The sequence below is a fragment of the Tinamus guttatus genome, unplaced genomic scaffold (assembly GCF_059628265.1).
Source record: "Tinamus guttatus ecotype Peru unplaced genomic scaffold, ASM5962826v1 Tinamus_guttatus_pri_ptg000403l, whole genome shotgun sequence".
Classification (NCBI taxonomy): domain Eukaryota; kingdom Metazoa; phylum Chordata; class Aves; order Tinamiformes; family Tinamidae; genus Tinamus; species Tinamus guttatus.
Genome location: NW_028288937.1, coordinates 1,840,636 through 1,863,257, shown reverse-complemented (window position 1 = coordinate 1,863,257; position 22,622 = coordinate 1,840,636). Strand labels below are relative to the sequence as shown.

The 22,622-nt window shown below is 39.2% G+C and overlaps 1 protein-coding gene across 1 annotated transcript; it reads left to right on the top strand.

Annotated features, from left to right (window-relative positions):
- The first annotated feature begins 7,083 nt into the window (after nt 1-7,083).
- On the top strand, nt 7,084-21,892 carry TMX4 (thioredoxin related transmembrane protein 4). The gene is made up of 8 exons (XM_088531247.1): nt 7,084-7,283; nt 12,248-12,363; nt 15,779-15,824; nt 16,655-16,783; nt 17,702-17,747; nt 18,320-18,421; nt 19,333-19,396; nt 20,883-21,892. The coding sequence occupies exons 1-8, from the start codon at nt 7,084-7,086 to the stop codon at nt 21,167-21,169; spliced, it is 990 nt and encodes a 329-aa protein (XP_088387373.1). The 3' UTR covers nt 21,170-21,892.
- The last annotated feature ends 730 nt before the right edge of the window (nt 21,893-22,622 follow it).

Here is a 22,622-nt window from a genome sequence, read left to right as displayed (position 1 = left end):
CCTCATTATTGTTCAGCTGGGGCAGGAACTGCCTTTTTCACAGTATTTAGATAGAACTGAGATTTAACTAGATTTTTTACTTACTGTAGGAGGGATGGACTACAAGCTGGTTTGTGGGGGTTTGTGGCTTTGATGCTGTATGCCCCCAAAACCCAGATCCAAAAACTGATTGCAAGCAAAACTTTGGCTTATGACATGTCAGTTTTCTTTTTCTTAAACAAAAAAATATGGCAATATTTTCAGGTGAGCTTTTAGTCTTTCCACAGAACGTTCCTAAGTATGTGACATTTAAAAAGCTTACAGCTTATATTTATGTTGCAGTGCACAGTAGGCACCCAGCTATCTGTGAGCTTAGCCTGGCTGCACATCCATGCCTTTGGGCAGTCTGCTTTGAGCACTCAGAGCAGGTTTAAAATGAGTGTAACATATTGCCACAGTATAAGGTCCTCGCTGTGCTCACTGTGCCTGGGGCAGCCCTCAGCCCTCCGTTCCTGTGCAGGCCCTGCTGCGGTCAGGGGAAGGAAGTGCTCCCTGCCTCTCACTTCTATGCGCTTTGAATCATCCCTTGAACACAATACGCAGCTGCTGGAAGGGAGCAGAAGAAGAAATATCTTTGAAATAAGACAACACTGATGGTAAACAGCCTTGTATAAATACATGTTCAAGCCAAATACAACAAATCCTACTCTCTATTGCGATAAAGATCTGGATTTTGGACTCATACACAGTGTAAGAAAGCATAACTCTTTTGGCTCTAATAGCATTATTCCTGATTTAGTTTGGGAGCACATTCAGAATCGTTCTACGTCAATGACTGTTCATGTTGTAAATCAATCCCTATGTCCACCTGTGCCTTTCTGACAGTTGCTAGAAGGGAACCAGTTTCAGGGGAGAGAGGATTACTGACCATACTCAGAGCAAGATGTATGAAAATAGGATTTGGCCATGGATGTTTGCAGTAGATTTGCAGTCTGACAAGCCTAGCCAGCTTGAGCTTGCATCATAATCTAATAAAAAACTAATAATACCTTTTCATCTAGCTCACTCAGCTGCATATATCAGGCTTTGAAGGTGTCAAGTCTAAAAAGAGAACTCTGCTTCTGTCTTGGAGATATTTTTATTGCTGAAGAAAAATATATTGCTAGGAACAGCTCCTTACCCAGAAGGAGAGTTCCATTTTGGAAAAATAAAACAAGGAAAGAAGAAGTCAGGCAATAAAAAATCACTTTTGTCATTCGATCTGTCCTGGTCTGATGCATTCAGACTTGAAAGCTTGTCCTCCTATCTGCTGCAACTTCCTTCTTTTCAGTTCTGAAGAGGCTTGACAGGCAGAAAGTGAACAGATGCACATTAGAGGTGGGAGCTGATCTTGTAGGAGGCCGGAGTTTGAATCTTGCAGAGACAAGGGTGTGGGCTGTGTGGAGCAGAGGAACTCCAGCATGCACCCGCTTACAGGATGGGATATTACATAATACCATAACATGCAAATGTCCTCCTCTTCCTCCACTTTATATCTGGGTGGATATGTAAAGGTACAGATCCAGGGACATTTCCTTTTGGCCCTGTTGGCATCTTGTCTGAATCTGGGTTTTTCTATCCCACCTTGTGACCTTCTTGTTTATAAGCCATCAAATACTCATTCTTCATGACTGTGACTGCTTCCTCACCAGACACAGGTTGTCCTACAGATTGCAAATCTCCTTCTTTCTGTCTCTGTTTCCTGACTCAGCGTCTTCAGTTCCAAGGCATCGAGGAAGCGGTTTCTCTAGCTTTCAGGTATGTATCTGCTGCCACCTGAACCCAGCTCTCTCTCATAATCCATAATCCCAGACCACTAAGAGCAGCCAGGTAGCCATGTGTGTGATGCTGACTTCCCTGTACAAGAAAACCGATGTGGCAAATGAGGCATCAGATTTTTTAAGAACTTTTTTCAATACTGAGTACGTCTGATAATGTAGCCTCAAATCAGGATGCAAGATAAAACAACTATAATTCTTCACATTTGTGCAGGACAGCAAATCTCAAAGCTTGACAGATTCTTAAAAAAAAAAAAGAAATGTTTAGCTAGAAATATCATGGGTAAAGCACCCTGGATTTCTGGAAGTGCAAACTAGTATTTCCTCTAGTCATTATATTCCTATCTTTTGCTGGAGAGTGAGCTGAAGAACTTTAAACTCATATGAAGAACAAAATTCTTTATACATGTATAGATATTGAGTATTCTAGGGAGTTTTGTATTGATTTCTTAAGAAGAGATACTAGCATTACTGAGCAAAAGTTAAACGTTTATATAAAAGTTTTGATTCATTTTAAATAGATACCAAATGTAGAGTCACGGAGAATTTCCAAGAGTTAGTTAACTGCACTACTGTGATGTCTTTACCAAGTTATTTAAAAACTAAAACATTCATCTTAAATGTGACATGCTTTAGGGTTAGCAAGTCAATGTTATGCATGGAATGCTTATTTGTGCCCATATACTGTTTATTCTCTAATAAGACTATTTGTCTTAACTTGTAAGTGCAAATTCTTTTACCATTCACGTACTGGGAAGTATATTGCATCTATTATTTCATTAGGCACATGGATGAATCAAATTAAACTTGAATTTTTTAAAGTATTTTTTAAAGGACAATAAGAAATCCTAAAAGTTGAGAAAGACATTTCTGGAAATCCAGTACAGAACTGAAAAAAAAAATATCATATAGATGATGCAATTAGGTATATTTTGGGAAAATGAGTGTTACTATAATCTATTCTGCTCTAGGGCTTGTCATGTATCTGTCATGACGGAAAGAAGTGAAATAAGTTACTTCCAGAATGCTGGAATACCTTTCTTTACCACAACACACCCACCCAAAGTAATAATAGCAGAAAGTTCAACTAGGTAGAAAACAAACCTAATAGAAACAAGCTTACAAAAGAAGTCTTGTAAACACACACTTTATCCCACACACCTAAACTGATGGGACTTTCATTGACATCTTTTTCCAGTGGAAAACCACACAATCAAAGAAGGATAAATTTTAGCTCAGTGAACACCTCTCAAACACTCCTGGAGCACAGTCCTCCACACAACCTTCTAGAAAAGCACACACATTTCTGCTACAGAATTCTATTTTGGTGTTCTCCTCTGTTTAAGCAGGGACAGACTGACACACACACCGACCAGTCATTAAGGTAAATAAACCTTCCAGTACAGAAATATTTATTACATGAGGGCCCATAGTATCACAGAACAGAAGAAAGACATTTTCTTTGTGCCTGTCTCTAAGTGCAGACACATTAATTTCTTTCCATATTGTAATTGAACTTTCCATTTTATAATCAAAATAGACCTGCATTTCCGGAGAGCACTTCTAAGCTCCTCGTAATGCCCTGTCCTCCTTTTGTTGGAAGAGACTTCCTTAGGCAGCTTCCCCCAGTAATACGTACTAAGGATTTAAAATAATACACTTGGCTGTGAGCATACAGGTAGCTGGAAAACACATCTGCTTCTGCTGCCAGGTTTGTAGCAGAAGGAGAAGTGGAATCAGGAGAAATTCTAAAACTAACCCTAAAAAGAGATTTTGAGGTGGAGGCTTGAGAAGCTGATATCCCAGTTTGCCAGATATTATCTTTGCTTTTTTTTGCGTGTGTGTGGGAGGAGGCGGGGGTATAACAGAAAGGGGTATATAGAAGTTGGAAAAATTTGGTTCTTCTGAGATCTCTGCAATGCCAGCAGAGCAAAGACATGCAAATGGAGTAACGTTAAAGAGTTTAACAGAGGCTCAGTGATGCTAAAGGACAGTAAGCTGTGTATGGGTCGGAGTGATTCAAATTATCAGGAAAGTAATAAACGCCCTGGCCCTGATTATTTCCTCTAACTGTTCAGCCCTCCCTAATTTTTTTTTTATCCATTTCCCATTCCATATTCCTAGTCAGGTTCAAATGAGATGTATCTGCTCCCTCTCTGCAAGCTTGACCTGCTTTTCTTAGAGGCATTAACAGCACTGTGGCAACTCTCCCCTGTTTTAGGAACAGTTGGTTCTGTTTTAGGAAGGAAAGTAACTCTGCCTTGTTCCTGTGCGGACTTTGCCTCAACTACAAACCTCTTCTATGTTGAATGTTTTTGTTGAATGAAAAATTATTAAAACCTAATCTATATTAATTGGCACTCAGAAGTTCCCTAGATTTAACCCAGAACTTTTGTTCTTTTTATCCTAGCTTGTCCTTTTGGATTCAGAGGAACCTCCTCATGTATTTGGGGCCATCATTTCATAGGCTCTTTCTTAGCTACATTACGGAAATCTGTTTTATGGTCTCTCCCATTCACACACTCTTTGAGATCTACTTATTTAACACCTTTTCCATCTAGTTTCACTCGTCCTCACCAAGCAATGGAAAAAAAAGTATTTCTGTACTATCCCCTGCACAAGGGAAGTTCTTCAGCTTATTACACATCTTTTCAAGTAAGTTCTCCTGCTATTCAGTATTTCTTTCTCTTCACTACTTGTCAGTATCAGGACCTATTCTGAGGGCTAAATATTGCTAAAATAACACATCCAGTTTTCAAACTAGCAATTCAAGAAGGGCATTGATAGATTAGAGAAAGTTTTTTTTTCTCATGAGAATAGCTACAGGATTACAAAAATTGTATTACAGAAACTTTACAGGTTCAGTCTATGTATATATATCAAATGGAAGATATTAGACGATACATATGTTCCATGAAACTTTCTCCTTAATCCTCAGATGGCATTAATTGTGTCAGTAAGAAGCTTACTGTTCAGAAAAGCAGCGTTCTCTACAGAGATATAAAGCTACAGACAAAAATCTTCTTTAGTAATAGCAGGTACTATTTTAATACCTGGCGAAGAGGCAATGTATAAGACTTTACTGAGTCATAGGGAGAGGTAACCTACACTTGAGAAGAGCAAAGGACTGAGGAAAATTGCTGTCAGTGTTTCATTTCCATGTAAAGCAAGTGGTGCAAGGGGCAAGACCATTTCCAAGTCGTGAAAGTCCACAGCTGCTTCCAAAGCCTTCTTGATTATGAGCTATGCTCTGCTTCTGCTCCCATGTACTGTCAATAACAATAAAGCCCACTTGGCTGTCAATAAATAAAGAACAGACTTCTATTCAAGCTTAAAGTAATGGCTTGATCACAGCCAACTTCCTTGAGGGAACATGGAAAAACTGTAAAGGAGCCTCATTAGACAAGCTGGCAAAGTGTGACAAAGTCCAGAACTGGTCACTGTTATTGTTTTCCCAAGTGGAAAAAAAATGTGTAAATGCATTAGCAACAGAGCTGATTAACTTTTGGCGCAACTTCTTGAAAATTCTTCATTACAAGTTTCTTGTAAGCCAAGACCCCCCTCAGAAAAACAAGAACTAATTTCAGGAAATCCTACAATCAACAACAGGCAGGAAAGGCAAACCGACTTCTCTTCTGATATATTCCGGTCAATCTATATGGCTGACTAAGGAAGTCGGCTGTCCAAATTACCATTAACTGAGGCAACACAAAGAACACCTCCCACCCATGAAGGGAGAAAGGCAAAAGTTCAGTCCATCTTCAGAAAAGGCTAGATGCCTTTTCTGTTTCTTTCTAGCTTTCAAGCTAGGGAACTACAAACAGGTCAGTCTCATTTCAGTCCCTGGAGAAAAAAATATGGAGCAAATCCTCTTGGACACCAAAATGGGAGCACAGTCAATACACTTGAGGGCAGGGCTGCCACTCAGAGAGACCTAAACAAGCTAAAGGACTAGGACAAACGGGAAGATCATTAAAGTCAGCAGGACAAAACGTGAAGTGCTCTACCTGAGATGGTGCTGGAGGCACTGGTGCAGGTGACACTGAGTGGCCAGGGAGCAAAGGCCCTGAGGGCCCTGGCAGACGGAGGACCCAGCACGAGCCAGCAGCGCAGCCGGGCAGCGAGCAGAGCCAACAGCACCCCGGGCTGCATGGCCAGGAACGGAGCAGGGTGACCATCGGCCTCACTCCATACTCGTAGCAGGACATCTTGGATACTGCATCCAGTCATGACCCCCAATACAGGAAATTTTGATAAACCTGACCAAGTCCAGCAGTGGCCACCACAATGAGGGCAGAAGCGCTTGCCTCGTGAGGGTCTTCTTGAGCCTGGAAAGCATTGGATTTGAGGGGGACTCAACAGCCACCCCTTAGTTCCTGCAGACAGGTGACCAAGAAATGGAGGCATTTTGCTGCAGATTCATTGCCGGGTGTGCAGTGAGGCAATAATCACACACTCAGGAGAGACATTTGCTTATTTATTTCGGATCTGTGCAAGCCCGGTGCTCCATGGTTTCCCACAAACCAAGCACACCCTCCTGGCTTTCCAAAATATATTTACGCTTAGAAGCTTCCCAAGTCCATCCCTCTTCCACTGGTTGCTTAGGAATTTACATACGATTCTAATATTGCTTGCTCAACATCTCCACTTACTTATGCTCAGGGGAAGGGTCTTTGCCTGAGCGAGGGTCTTTTTGACCTATGGGTGTGATTTTTAGAATTATAATGAAGACAGTTCGCTTCAGGATACATGGAGCTTGGCTTTTCCTGACAAGCTTGCACTGTGTCTGTGTTAAAAAAAAAAAAAAAAAAAAAAAGTATCCTTACAGCCTAGCAGTTTCAGGATGTCCTTGGTTAAAGAATCCTAAGTCTGTTTTAACGATCCCGCCATCCTACCCAAACACAGTGGACACCTGTCCTGCTTAGTTTAAATCACCCTTCAACAGTGGTGATTTCCAGTGGTCACTGGAAAACAAGGAGACAACGATCACAATTTGAAACGGGAGTGAACATTAGGGCAACTTATCACTACGAGGACGGTTAGGGGCTTGGGCGGCCGAGGCGGGGAGCCGCTGTGGGAGCTCCACGCGCGGGGCTTGCCCGGCGGGACGAGCCCCGCAGCTCCCGGGGGCGGGCGCCGAAGCCCGCGCCTCAGGCGAGAGCCGTTGGGCGACCGCGCCCCAACGGCTCCCGCGCCCAACGGCCGCCGCGATCCCGCCCCCCGGCCGTGCCCGTTACCGGGCGCCCGCCCCGCCCCGGCTCCACTTCCTGGGCCGGGCTCGCGCAACATGGCGGCCGCCCGCGGGGGCGGGCAGTGGCGGCGGCGCTGTCTCTGCGGCGGTGCCGCCGCGCTGCTTCTGCTCTCCCTCTCCGCCGGGCTCGCCCGTGCCTCGGCGCGGGGCGGTGGCGACGAGCCGCGGAGCCGCGTGCAGGTGCTGGGCGGCTCCAACTGGAGCCTGGTGCTGCAGGGCCAGTGGATGGTGGAGTTGTGAGTAACGGAGCCCTCCCCTGCCGTCCGCGCCCGCCCCGCCGCGTCCCGTCCTCGGCGAGGCGGGGGGCGCCGGGGGTCGAGGCTGCGCTCCCACCCCTGAGCTCCGGTAGCGGAGGAGCAGGCCGGGCCCGGCCCGGCCAGAGTCACCCGAGAGGCGCCTCGGCAGCCCCGGGAAGCGGCAGCCCCGGCCCTGCAGGCCTCCCCCGAGCCTCTTTTAGCAGCGCGATGCTCTAGTTAGTGTCTTTCCCCTCAGCTTTTCGTCTGGAGGCGTTGGCAGAGGGCACTCGAGTGCCAGCAGGCCAGGAGGCAGTGGCTTAACCAGGATTTCGGCGTCTCTGTGCACTGGTTACTCCCTGTGGGGTCACGCTGGGCAGCGTAGCCCTAGCTCTCACCTAGCTGCGGCTTTGGCAGCGTTTTGCACCAGGCTGAGTCTGGGGGTGCCATGCGCTCCAGGTGTCTGTCCTGATGGCACCTAGGGAGGGTTTCACCTCAGCTTGTAGGGACAGAAGTTTAAATAATTTCACAGATATTCTGGTTTCACTTGTGGTGTAATGCTGCTTGTGAAGTGCACGTGCTGCATTGTATTGAAGGCAACTCGCTTGTTTGTGTTCACAAGGGGAAAAAGAAACCTGAGGTGTTTTTAATAGAGCAGTGAGAAATAATTTGGACAGGTTGTATGTTCACATGGAATTGGTGTGCTGTGCAGCTGTGAAATGTTTTGCTTTTTCTGTGGCACGTGGGCAGCTTTGGAAGTGTTTTGACAGTTTTAATCAGATTAAGTAGTCATACTAACAAAATCATGATAGCATCCCATGTGATCATACTCGAAGATGAAGGAGAAAAACGTTTCTGGAAGAATATATGTCACAGTAAAGACAAGCTGCTTTTTCTTTAGGTGCTGCCCTGAGTTATGGTAGATGGCCAAAATGTGGTTGTTATTTAGCTGTTGTCCTCCAGACTTCCTAAAAGATGTGGGAGCTCAGTAGCTTGTTTGAAGACTTAGTGTCTCAATGGGTGTGAGATCAGGGAGCCTGTGAAACAGGATATGCACCATCAACATCTGAACTCATGCTCCTTCTAAATGCTTCTTTGAGGCTTGTTGTTCAGTTTTAGTGTTGAATTTGCATTGCTTTGAGTAGAGTTTCTGATTGGGGAAGAGGCTATTGCCTCGCCTATGACTTTATTGCCCTGGATCCTACTTTACTCATTAGTATTTATAGCTGAACATCGTTCTGTGCTAGCTATTTGGCCAGACTTGTCACAATGCTTCAGCACTTGTTAAGTCCCACTACCATGTTTGTCTTGAGTTTCAAAGGAGTAGTCTGAAAATCTAGCCGAATGTTTTGGTGTTTACATGGGATTAGTGCTTTTAAGCACTTTGGCTCTAAACAGCTTGTGTAAATAAGCTGATCCATGAATAATTCTACAGGTTATTTAACTTTTACTGTAATTTAGATTTAGAGCTCAGTGAGGTTGAGGAATCTTCTGACTGTAGCTTGTAAGAGTGTAGACTTATTTCCATCTTGATTTGTTAGTGGTCAGGTTTCTTTTGCCCAATTAATAAAAGGGAGGGGGGTCAATGGAGGGAATATTCAAGTTGCTAAAACTGGTCTGTTTGCAAAGTTTCTGTAGATGTTCTGGCAGAATTTAGAGGAAGTGAACAAATGAAGTGTGAACTCCTGTTAATTGATAACTGAACATATGGCCAACTACTGTGCTGCATATTGGCTGATCAGAAAATGATAAAATGTTAAACTGAAATACCCCTTTTAGCAGCTGCTTTACTATTGTAGGGAGGATGAAAGTATATAGAACGATGGAACTTAATTTGCTGATGTCTTGGAACATCTTTAATCGTTTTTAAGTGATCTTATAAATCACTACTCAAGCTTAAAACTCCTTTGGTGGCAAATGGAAAGGTTTTCTGAATTGCATATGGCAGTTTTTTTCCTCTTGTTTATTCGTTTTGCTTATTCCAAAAGGAATTACTTTTGGCTTTCTCTTCTTGTTCTTGTAATATTAAAATGTTTCTTTACTGGTCTCTAAAATAAGTAAAAAGCAGTGTTCCAAATATTGTCTTAAAGGATGCAATTGGATTATAGAACATCCATAGTATACATTTACTATCCCCTTGATCAATGTATTATTTAAAAAATCTATGTGTATCAAGTTAAAAATAATACAGTGGGGATTTACAAAATTACAGGTCAAGGTGGCAGCTCCAAAGCATTTGTTCTAGACTGTGCCTCAGTATGTTGCCAGTCCAGTCGCCCTGTGGCTGTGGTTAGTTCCAGCTTTAGCTTTGTGAACTTTTGTGATAGCTTGTGCAAATTGGCTTTGGTTTTGGGCTTGTTTGGGCTACAGCAAATGACCAAAGTAGTAACAAAAGTCAAAGTGGGGCTGTGACTCTTAAAATGGTCTCTTGGTAAACTTTAGTGAGATGTTGTTAATGCTTTGACATAGTATAGCAGTTCATTAGTGAAATGTTGAATCTCAGAAATGGATTTGTAGGAGTATGAGTTATTTAGTATCTAGCAAAAATCCTCAGGCAGGCCTGCAATTTGGAGGCACTTGTGTGTTTGGAGGAGAATCAGAAGAAAACCAAGAATTTCTTTCCTTTTTGATCTTCAAAATCTCTAGAGTTTCAGCAATTTTGAAACTTTTACCACCACTCCACTGGTGTGGAGCATCCACTGGGAACTTCTGTTTGTGCTAAAGTGGGAATGAGGGGGCAGGTGGCACTGGAAGAAACGTCCTGTGTCAGCGTTCAACATCTGTTCTGTTGTGATAGGGTTAGTGGTAGATTACAAGGACTAAAGGGTGAATCTTTGACTAGCACCCTCTGACTTAGTCAGTTGTACATTTTTGTTTGTTTTTATCTGAAACCTACCTTATCAGTTAGAATACCACCAGTCTTGCATCTAATTTTTCTGTTTTTTGTTTTATTTTTTTAAAGAACAGGTATGAATCAGATGATAGTCTTAAGATAACACCCAAAGAATCAGGCAATGCCTTTATTTTGTTATATATTTGTTTGGGAGGAGGGGAAAAAAAAAGTCCTAGCACACGTAATGACCAGTAACAGTAGAAGAATATCCCTCCTCCCCCTTAATCAGTCTAGAGCATCCAGGCTTCTGGTCTTTCTGTTGATCCAGTGAAGTTCAGTGTGATGGGCGCTGCTTAGTGCGCTGAATTAACGAACACGACTGAGTGCAAATAATGGCAATGTTTGGCTGGAATGACTGGATCTTGTACTTCCATCCTATTTCTGATATTAGTATAAAAACCAGGAAGCTAAACTAAGTTCTGTCATTACTGAATTGTGGCTTAAGTGGAGTTTAACATGTCTTTGGGCTAAAGAAAGGTGATTCTAATTGTTTGATATTATCCTGGCCATGTTGGCATTCAATTTTCCACTTTAAGTCATTTAGAAAGAATTCTTATAAATATGAAATTAAAACATGCATGTTGACATTTGCATTTTAAGGTCAGATGTTACTTTAAATAGGCTAAAGGATTCTTTAATCTTGGAAATCCTATGACATGAGTGTGGCACATCTAGAGGAGCTGCGTTTAGAATAAATTCCTAATTCTGTCTGTATTACAGAAAGAGCAGCAGCATTATCTGTCAGTCATGCAGTTTTTAACTATCAGTCAAGCTATTGTTACAAACTGTTGGTCTATTTTAATATACAGATTCTGTCAAGCTAGTGTTAAAAAAAAACTCTGTAGGCAGCATAATACAAAACAGCAGTTCTGCATGTGATATTTCCAGTATACTTCCAGTATATTTTAGAAAGCTACTGAAGGTTTGTTTCCAGGCAGGATAAGGCCCATGTTTTTTTCTGGATGCTGTAAGGCACAATGGCACTGTTTCACAAGCTACTGTGTTAATTTTCATTCTGAAATCATATATCTGTAGCTTTTTTTCTGTAAAATGCAATGCCTGTTTTTGACTTCATCATTTAGAACTTAAAAGGATACAGGTTCTCATGTAGAAATACTTACTTCGGTTTCAAAATTACCGTAGACTGTACCACGGGTAATGTTCTCATCTGAGGGATTAGTTGTTTTCACTTATTTTTGTCCAAGCTGGATGCTAGGTATGGATATCTCAAGTGCCAGAAAGCCATTAGGAGGTGTTTGTAGACCGTGGTTCTTCTCTCTTGCTCCCAATTCTGCAAAAGCATCTCCCTGATTATTTCTTTTCAAGATCTGGTATCTCTAATTTGATTAAGGCTGCTCCTGTTCAGGAGATCTGAGGTTATAGCTTTCTATGTGGTCACCATGAACACTCATAGTTTTTCTTATTATTCTGTATTACCCTTTCTAAATCAGTTCTTCCCTTTGTGTTTATGTTGTCAGTAGTAACTGCAGCTTTTTTTGATATTCCAGATGTTAGTATTGGAAATTCAACTATTAAAACATGCTGCTCTCCCCCTACAAATTAATCATGACAGTAAAGGAAGCTTGGAAGAGACACGGAATGGGCACTAGAAATTTGACTTGAACCTTTAAATCACTGAAGAGTGCAATCAAAAGGGGCATGTTTTGATGTATTGAGTAGTGGGATAAAGCAACTATTACTTCCAGAAATTCGGAGGTGTGTGGAATCAATATGAAATGTTACATTGAGGGATGCCAGGACAGCCTGGGTTCAGTAATTCAAAGAGCCGCTGGGTAAATTGATCCATTTTTCTATGTAAATATAGTAAATTATACATTCTGAGTGGTGAGGGATTTGGTTATGAATTTTTCAAGTATGGGGATTTGTTTTTAATAACATGAGGAACGTATGTAGGGATTGATGGAAAGCTATTTGATTGTCCTACTCAATAGACTTGATTAAGGACTGCAGTTTTTCTGTGATTGATTCTTTGGTATTTTCTCTGTGTGGTAAATCAATTTGAATGCATATAAGGATAAGAATACTAATATATTTAACCTGCTTCCTCCATTAGCTATGCTCCTTGGTGTCCAGCTTGTCAGCAAATTGAATTGACATGGGAGACTTTTGCAAAGGAAAGTGAACCTCTAGATATCACTGTGGGAAAGGTGGATGTCAGTCAAGAACCAGGTATGTGTGAAATAGACTGTGTTTTAATAAAATATTCAATTTAAGTAGCACCTGGGACTGTGCTGCATTCTATTTTTTTTTTTTTTTTTTAAAAAAAAAGCTCATTTCTGTCTTGGCTGATATCCCAGGAACTCCGATGATTTTATCCACATTTCACTTCATGTAGCTCGCAACTGTGAGCATAGGAGTTATAAACTTAATTGTAAAATTAAAAAAAAAAAAAAAAAGATGAGTGATCCAACATATTGCTGTGCTAAAAGGGGCTTATTTTTGATTTTAATCTGCTTCACAGAAAGCTGTTGTCTGTCTCATTCTTTGTTCTCCCCACAGCTATATCCTGTTCCTAGCTTGAAGTCCCTGAGATTTTCAGGGTGTGGTAGTAATACTATGGTGTGAGTCATCTTTAAGTTCATTTCATTTAACTGTTTTCACTATGGTGCTGGCTAATTGTCTTGTTTAATTGTAATAGTGCATATGACATTTTTGTTGTGGGAGAAGTGTATATGCAGAAATGACTTCAACCACTGTATTTGCGCTTATGTGCATAGGTAGGAAGCAGCCTTATCTTTAGTGACTCCTTTCAGAGTTTTGAATGCGTGTTTAAGCAATACTAAGACTGTTTATACTGCTACATGTTTTCGGAATACTTCATGTTTATTTTGGTTTTGAGGGGATGAACATTTGTATCCATGTGTGGGTTTTTTTTTTTTTTTTGACAGAGGTGGGGAGAAATGTTACTAGAATTAAAAAGGCAAAACTTGGCCTTTTTTTCTTTAAACCTTTTGAAACATGTGCAAATCTTCCCTTATTATTCAAAAATGTGGTTTTCCAAGTAAGTTAATTTGATAAAGTTAATAGCAAAGGGATGATTTACAATTCAGAGCCTGAGGTCACAGCTTAAATTCATAAGAAATGTCAATTGTTCCAGACCTAAAGTTGTTTCATGTTTTGTTAAATGTTTGCAGGTATACAAAACTTTTGATGGCAAAGAGCTCTTGGTGTGGGCCTCTTTAGTGCATATACTAATCATTAACAGCTTAATAAACAGAGGATTTTGAACATTGGAGCTTTTTGTGCAGAATAAACTTAATTTAAGCCAACTTCTGTTGCTTCATGCTGACAAAATCAGAGTGCTTATTGTGGTGTTCTTGACTGCTGGTTAAGGCTACGTTTGGGGATACATTATAAACCCATCCCATTATCTTGTCTCATTTATCAGATAGCCAAAAGAGTACCTTACGTAGTGTTGAACAAATAGGGTCTTAGCCTTGATTGCTGCTTTTAGGTGTGACTAACCTAAAAATGCTCTATCAGCAGTGAGGCCATAAAAACAGAATATAGAAGTTCTTAAAAGTCTTCTTTCTGGTAAAGACCTTGAATAGAAGTACTGGGACCTGGTAGGGTAAGGGACTATTTCTTTCATTTCTTTGTTTTTGTCTGAACTCTGACTACTGAGTATCATAATTATGAGCACTTAAATATCTCTTAACTAGAAGTCTTCTTAGATTGCAAATTCTCATCAATATTAGATTTTAAAACCTCTAAGAGTGTTTGACTTCTGCAAGTCAAAGGGCTGACCAAGTGATGGATTCACAGTGGTAGCAAAGCAGGCCCAACAGTGCTACAATATCTACTTCCATATGAGATATCTGTATCTGCTCTATCCACTGTCAACTGTGTCCACTTGTGAAACTAGTGAAACAAACTGGAAAACAAGTATTTATTACTCATTTAACCTTTTGATGCATTTTTAAGGCGTTTGAGCTCTTTAGAAGTATTTCCAAGTTCTTTGGGATATTTTTCACTGCAGTTCTATGCTTCAGCCTTCTCCTTGATGTACTCTCAGTGCTCCATCCCTTATTTATTTATTTTTAAAATCTACTGGATGGTCCCTTAATTAGCTTTGGTAATTTAACACCTTCATCAAAATCAATGTAGTCACATTGCACTACATACTTTGGATATATGTATAGTTGCATGAAATTGCACTTCTAAAACCTGGAGGAAAAAGTTGCCATTCATGGTTCTTAATTACAGCACATGCCAAAGAATGGAGGATTACAGGGCTAGCAGAGCCTTTATAGAATTACAGCACACTCCAATCACTTTACTTGCCAGTCTTAATGTGCATAGTTTCCCCTTTGTTGCTACTGTTGAAACATTCAGCATATTGAGACCGGAAATGGGGATGTTTCACTGGGGTACCAAACACAGCAGTGATGCTGGAAGTCCTTTCAGTTATTACTTTGTAGTAGAACTGAATGGAAGACTAGAGGAGTTCAGACATCACCACTCACATTTTTATTTTTCTTTATAATTTAGAGAATTTCCTTGCCCTGTGAGCTGAATTGCCCTGTCCCTGGTAAATTGATACTTGTGAAGAAACTTATTTCCCAGTCGGTGGGACAGCAGCCACCACAGCTCCTGGTGTGGGAATCACTTAGCCTCATGAAGCCCTGCTTCATCTTCCTTTGTCCTTTCTGCCACCTTTGGTGTAGGGCTCAAAATGCTGACATGACACCACATTTTAGGTGATGAAAAAACTGTATCTCATGACTAATTTTGCAGTATTTAGCAAAACAGAATGCTAAAACTTTCCAAGCTTTACTAGCAAGCTGTTGGCATTCTTTTTTTGCTCACCTAGAGGAAAATGAGATAAGGGAATGAAGAATGAGAACCTAGAATCTAAAACATCGTCTTCTAACCACAATCATGTTTGAAGGGGGAGACTGTTTTTCTACAGCATATCAAACAGGCTGGTTGAATTATTTGGAAGAATCAAGCAAGCAAATATGGAAATAAATTTTCTGTCTGCTTTGTGTGACTTCAGAGTGCCTGAAATAGGAAGTACAATCCTCTGAATAGTTTCACATCAGTCGGGATGAGTTAAAATCAGGGACCAGATTCTGAGAGCTGGGGGTAAAATCACCTGAAGTAGCCCAGCTTTCTCAATTAAACAGTGATCACCTATATGAGATTAGTCACTGATAAAGGTTCATAACAATTAATTCTTTGAGATGTTACCTGAATAGATTTCAGTCTCATGCAAAATGTGAAAATAGGTAGAATGAGTGCATTTATGTGGTATTCCTTTTGATTGGAGGGGCACACTGTAGATGTAGTCAAATTTCAAGTGTGTGCAAATATGCATCCTGGGTGAGATCTGTGCAGAAAAATCATTCCATAGTAAGCATTTCTTCAAGACAAGCATTTTCCCTTAACATGGCAGCAGTAGTTAGAATCTGTTACTGTTTGCAGGCAAATTGTAACCATGTTCATATGAAGTAAAGCTAAGAACTATGCAGACTGTTTAGTCTATGAATATAGTATTTAGCAGGTATTTACTGATAATTTAGAATGCTGAGAAATTTCATTTTTATTTGTTTAAATTTACTTTTTCCCCCCCTCTTTCTAGGCCTGAGTGGTCGTTTCTTTGTCACAACACTGCCTACAATTTACCAGTAAGTTCATAATCATGAAAGCAGTTGCCCATTCTGTACATATTTATTTCCTCTCTTGTTTACTGAAGGGTAGCATGGTAAATGTAATGGAGAAGTAGCTTATTCCAGTTTTTATGATCTTGAAGCGTTTCTCAGGAGTTCAGTATGGTTATGAACATAAAGTATGTAACTATATATTTTTAAATTATTTGAAAGGTTTTCCTATATCTATATCCAGATACATGATGCTTTCTTCACTGAGGAAAAAAATATTTAATAATACTTGGAACAACTGCTAAGTTTCAGTAAGAGCTTTTAGAAACCAGAGTATATGAGATCAGAAACATTGGACCTTATAAAAGCTTCTTATTTCGTCATTTGTATAACTGACTATATAGATAATATGGAAAATAGTGCAAATACCTTTCACTGCATAGGTAATAATGTAGAATTTCAGTACTGTTGGGATTCTTAATTTATTGATATAGAGTATTAATATGCACTTGTGCTTATGCACTTGTACTTTTCACCTTTAAACTGCGACTATAAAATGTAGGTGAAAATGAAGAAACCCTCTGGCTTCTAATATGAATTCAGACTATTGCTTAGAACTCTGATGATACTGGTGAAGCTCTTATCTGTGTCTTTTCTTTAGCCTGAATGAATTGAGTAAACTTCTTTCCTATAAATACTGTTTAAAAATTGAGACTGTCCATCATGGATACAGTTTTGAAGCATTGGAAATCATATTGCCCAGAAAATTGAAAACCTAGCAAGTATGTAATTTATATGTTACAATATTTTTTACCAGGTAGAGAGTTATGGGATTTGTTATGTATTTATGCTTTTAGTGCAAAAGATGGAGTATTTCGCAGATATCGAGGCTCACGGACACTGGAGGATCTTCAAGGTTATGTTTCAGAGAGAAAATGGGAAGCTGTGGAGCCTGTAGCAGGATGGAAGTCTCCCTCTTCTATAATGTAAAACTTTCTTTTTATTAAGAGTGAATATAGGCATTATAATTCATTAAAGATTCTATATTGACAGCATAAAGACACAAGACCTTTATTCCTTAATCATGTAGAATTTGCAGAAGCAATCTCTATGGGCAGTCTGTTTTGCACCTCCCACCTTTCAAAGTAGTTTATTATCTGCACTCAATTTCGTTCATGCCTGCTGAGGCCTGTTTGTATCGCCTTTGAAGATCCAAAAAAAAAAAAAAAAAAAAAAGTATAGCCATGACCATTGTGCAAGTGTCAATTATCTGCTAAGTTTTGGAATGAAGTGCGTATTTATGTAGGTCTTTACTGTGTGATTTCTGGTCACGTGGGACAGGCAGACAGACTTGAAAAATTTCCTCGTAATCAGCTTTTTTTTTTTTTCTTTTTTCTTTTCTTTTCTTTTTTTTTTTTTTTTTTTTTAAGCCCATCATCTTGTGCCCTTATTTGGGACATTAGTCAGTCTTAGTGCTTGCATTTCCATGGGGTTGAGTTTGTTTTGAAATAACATAAAATGCCTGCATGATTTAAAAGGTGAATCAAAGTTAGATATTCTCTGCATTTCGTTCTGGCTCAAGGTGTTCTGTATAGCATGTATTAAAAGTAGAGATTTAGAGGATATCCTTATTTTTCATCTGAAAATGCAGGAGGCTTGCAGGGTATTTAATAGTAGGGAACATGACTACGAGGCTGTATGCTGCTAGGAAACGAATTATGCCCAAATGTAATCTCTCAAGTCACTATGCTATCCTAGTCAGCTGTATGTTGAGCTGACTACATTTTCCCAATATTATGTTCATTTACTTGCAATTTCTAGTGACAACTGTAAGTATCCGTTTGTTTGAAGTATTTTAAATGTTATTGGGCTTAAAATCTGTGCTTCTGATCTTGATTTTCTAGGATGCATGGCATGGCAGGACTCTTCCATCTCTCTGGGTGGATCCGGGTAAGTAACTGTGGGGTAGTGCTTCTATTTCTAATTTTCAAGAGAAACTTCAAAATGTCAACATAATTCTGAAAAAAAAATAGCAAATTTCCAAATTTTAACTTCAAAATTTTTAATTTTCAAAAATACAAATATTCACATTTCAACAAATGTTCAGTTTTCAAATATGAAATCTCAAATGTCATAAGTCAAAACTTCAAGATTCCAAACACCAAATCTCAATATTTCAAAAGATCAAATAATATCAAATGTCAGTGTCAAAAGTAGATTTTTCAAGTCTTCAAAATTTCAAAAATTCAATTCTAAATTTAAAAATTCTAATGTCTTTTTTTTTATTTTCAAATTTCAAGTTCTTAAAATTTGAACTTGTAAAATTTGTTCAAATATCAAACTTAATTTTAAGGTTTAAAAATTTAAAATTAAAACAAGAATTGAAAATAGAATTGGGCTCTGAAGGATGACTAGGATTTTAAAGACTTTAGTATAAATATTTTTGAATGAGAAGTCTCAATTAGATGCTAAATTATTTATGGTGTTATAAGTGATTCTATAATAAGTCTTCTCATTTGCAGCAAATTCATAGCTACCTCACTGGCACTCTTGGACTTCATGTTTGGGTTTCCTATGCAGTGTTTGTCTTAACAACCTTATTGATTGGCCTGACCCTGGGTTTGGTAAGAGCTTAGTATTTTACTTCCTTAGACTTTCTTAGAACTTTTGCTTTAGTGTAATTTAGAGGTTAGGGAAGGGGGCAGAAAAAAAAAAAACAAACTCCAAGTGACCTTTTTTAAGCTGCTTTTTATGTACACCTGCAACTAAAATTCTTATCCTAGGTATTTGGCACTGCGGTGTACCGTGTATACAGCTGTACGTATTCCCTCATTGAGGAAAAAGTACCATGTTTTACCTGTAGACCTGAGATGGTATCCTCTCCTAATCCTTAAATGATGTAGCTTTAACCTCTCTAATACCTATGTCAAGTTCTTACAGGGCTACCTGTAGAGGTGTATGTGCCTGATCTGCAACTCCCAAGACAGTTTAAAACATCTGGACTCATATCCTGAATATTAGAGCTCTGTGGTTGTTAGAACATCTCTCTGCCATTTGCATGACTGGCCTAGGGCAGTCACAGCTGTCCTCACTGTGAGCCAATCTTAGGGAAAGCTTTCCCTAGTAAATATGAACACTGGGGGGTGACTCTTAGTAAACTAACAAAACTATTGTTTTGGTCAATAAGGATCTGAATTTTTAGAAAGTGACTGGAAAGATTTGTTAGATTATATGTTGGTACTGTTGGTACTGCGTCCCTGACAGTGGAAATCTGAATTTCTTTTAGAAATATGTTTTCTTTTTCTGACACTGCAGGGGCAAGATGATAGTTTGTTGTGTTTTGTGTTGTGGTTTCTTTCTTTCTTTCTTTCTTTTTTTTTTTTTCCCCCTATCCTAGAGAATGCTCTATATTTTACTGCAAATTTTATCTTTTAGTTCTTCCTTTTAATGGTATTGAATCACCATTATGTTTTTCTGATGTGCTGCTGGGATAAAATGTGTATTGTTAATGTCATATTTTATTCTCTTTACTCAGGTATTGGTTTTGATTTCAGACTGCCTTTGCCCATCCAAGACAAAAAACAGAGATGAAACATCTGGTAAGAAGTTTAAGGGAGTGAGATACTATGGATTTTAAATGTGCATATTTGGGAAGGAGGGCAATAAATTGTCAAGGATTTAGTTGTGAACCAATAATCAATATATTTCAGTCAAACTGTGGAAAAAAATTTGATAAGCACCAAAATATTTTAAGTATCTAACTTTCCACCTGGAGGTCAGTAAAGTAACCTTCTGTCAGATAAAAATTCACTACTCAGCCTATTCAGCTGTGGAAGCTGAAATAAAATGGATTCCAAATCAGAAAGTCTTTTGAAGAGAGGCGCTGGGTTTTTTAAGTTTTTGTGCAGCTGCTCTATTGCCAGATCTTTTATTTAAATCCGCAAGGAATCTGCTTTGGCTGGATGTTTCCCCACCCTTAAACAAACTTCATACTGCATTGGAGGTGCTGCGTTCTGCATATGTGTGGTTGAGGGATGAAGGAGGTGGAAGGAAGAAAATGAATTTAGAGTCTATAGGATATAATAAACTAGTATAAGAAAAGAAGTTCAAAAAAAATCCATATTTGAGAGTGCTGGGTGAGCAGACTTCAGCTGTGTTGTCTCACTAGCTGTGGATCACACCTGGTTGCAGTGCTGAGGCTTTGAGTCCCCACAAAAACCTTTGTGCGAAGAAAGAATAGAACCAAAGAGTTCCTAGCTTCCAGGTTCATGAGATGATGTTTTTAAATTATATATCCTGGACGAGCGGAGTTTTGGGGTAGATGTGTGTGTGGTTAAAGACTTTCTGCTGCAATACTGGTTATCCCCCAAGCTTTCTAGGAAGTAATAATGAGGAGGGGGGAAGCATATGTGGGGAGCTGTTTCTGCATCGTTTTTCCTCTGTGTAGGAGATGTGCTTTCCTGAGCCTGAACAAGGCACTCCTAGAAAAATGTTCTGCTCCCTATATTTATGGGAAGCAAAAATTTGCACACAAATATCTTACCTGTTTAATCCTTTATCAATACAAGGTGTGCATTAGTTTCCAGAACACCTTGTGATGTGGTTGTGGTTCCACTATCAAGTGGAAGCAAAACTTGCCTTTTAAATTAAATACTGATTCTTAAAGTTCAGTATTGGTGTGTATGTTGGGTATGAAGGTGCATCTGTGACACTTGCCAGTAAGGCACTGGCCAAACCTAAAATTCCTAAGCATGCAGTATGGTCATCTTCAACATCTTGGCAGTCCAACATCACTGTAAGGAGAGAAAAACAAATCAAAACCCATTGCGTATGTGTGCAGCTGATTGACTTGATACTTGATAGCAGATGTTAGTGTCAAAACTTACCAGGATCTTACTGCTTTCTTTCCGATGCATTTGATGATGATCTCTTTGAAAGAGTTAAGTATACTGGATCTGTCTTTATAGAAGTTGCCAACAATGATCATGACTGTTGCAGAATACCTACCTAGTGATGTAACTTTAAAGGACATGCTATTTTAAGATTCCGTGTGATCTTCATATTTGCAATTCTGTCTTTATTTAGACGAAGTGATTGAAAAGGAGAATGTGGAAAATGCTGCATTAGAAGAACCAGAGGAGTCTGCAGAGCTTTCAGCAGATGATGTAGAAGAAACTGCAGAGGTAAAGGATCTTTCAGATGCAGAAGATGCAGCAAATTCAAGTGCTGATGACTTGGAAGAAGACTTGATACTTGCTAAAGAATCAGAGGAAGAAGAAACAGAAGACTTAAGTGAACAACGTTTAGCTGATTCAGAGACCGAAAGCTCAGTAAGACAGCGTAGAAGTCAGGTGGCTGATAGTGGCCTATAGTTGTTATGGTGGCATATTTTGTACCCTTGGACCAAAGAAGTATCAGAACTTGGGTTGGAAGCTGAGGCTTACGTTTGACTTGTCACTTTTGTTTACGCAGAACCTCTGCTCTGTCAGTAGGCTTTTTTTTTTTTGATAATACTTGTCCATTGACTCCCATTTTATAAGCACACATGCTGTGTATATAACTTTTGCCATGACAATCAAAATGAGTGTATTTTATCTGTTTTGAAGATGTCTTAAGAGTCTGAGTCCAGTTGTTATGAAGTGGTCGTCTGTGCTTATGTCCTTTAGTAGATATTGACCTAAACAAGACCAGGATTTCTAACCTGGTTGTGACCTTTCTGCCTGAATATGTATTTACTTTCCAAATGTCACAGAAGCATCAAACATATGATACAGTAATGAAAGAAGGCACCTTACTAGTCTTCTATTTAAAAAAAAAAAAAAAAATGTCCATGATGGTTTATTTTTATCATGTTCAACTGAAGCACCTTTATCTTTCTGTTTTCTTCCAAAGTTTGTTTTGAAAGTATATTGCAAGAGTGAGCTTTGTATTCTGATTGATGTGGCTCCAAATCTTTTCAGTTTTTGGTAATTAAGAAAGCATTCAAAAACCTGATAAATTCAGCTTGCTAAATTTGAATCATCGAAAACCTCAGGCCAAGAAAGGATTGCAGCTAGATGCTTGAAATATGTTTGAACCTCAGAGGTTTAAAAGAATGAATTTTTTTTTTGGGGGGGGAGTGGGAGAAATTTTGCCAATGCCTATTTAAAACATTTTTTTTTTCTCCTTTTAAGAGACTGTAGCAAGAAGTGTTAATTTTGCAGCCAGTAAGCTGTGTATTTCTTGCCAATACAAGCTAGTCCTATGGAGCACAGTTTTGTTATTTCTAGCTCAGAGTGGTTTTGGCAGAACTCGAACTGCTTTAATAATATTAACTGAAAAGGCACTTAAGGTTTAACCTTTGTGCCTTTCTCCTTTCTCCCATTAGAATCATCTCACTAGGAAATGGGAGGGATAAAGATAGTGAGAGGAGAGAAGCTTTTAATTTTGCTACTTTTATCTACTTAAACATGTATCTGTCAACCTGCATAAAGTGAAAATAGCTTGTCAGATAGGTGGCAGTAAGTGTGATTTGTAGGTGGCATTATTAAGGATAGCAGTATTTCCTTCAAGTCATTAAAACAAATCAGTGTTTTCCTCTGGGTGATTTGGTCAATATTGAAAGGGATGTGGTTACAAACAGCAAACCTTTAAGTGAAGAGTATCTACAGTCAAATCCTATATGTTCCTGCTTTGTCAATGTGTATTTGTATGAATAAGATGTCTTAATGATGTTTTTTGTATTGCATAACATTGCTGGTAAGCATGAGCTTCATGTTTTTTTCCAAGAATAAAGAGCGATCAGAGATGAAATCATATTTTTTATTAGAAGAGACAAGTGCAAAA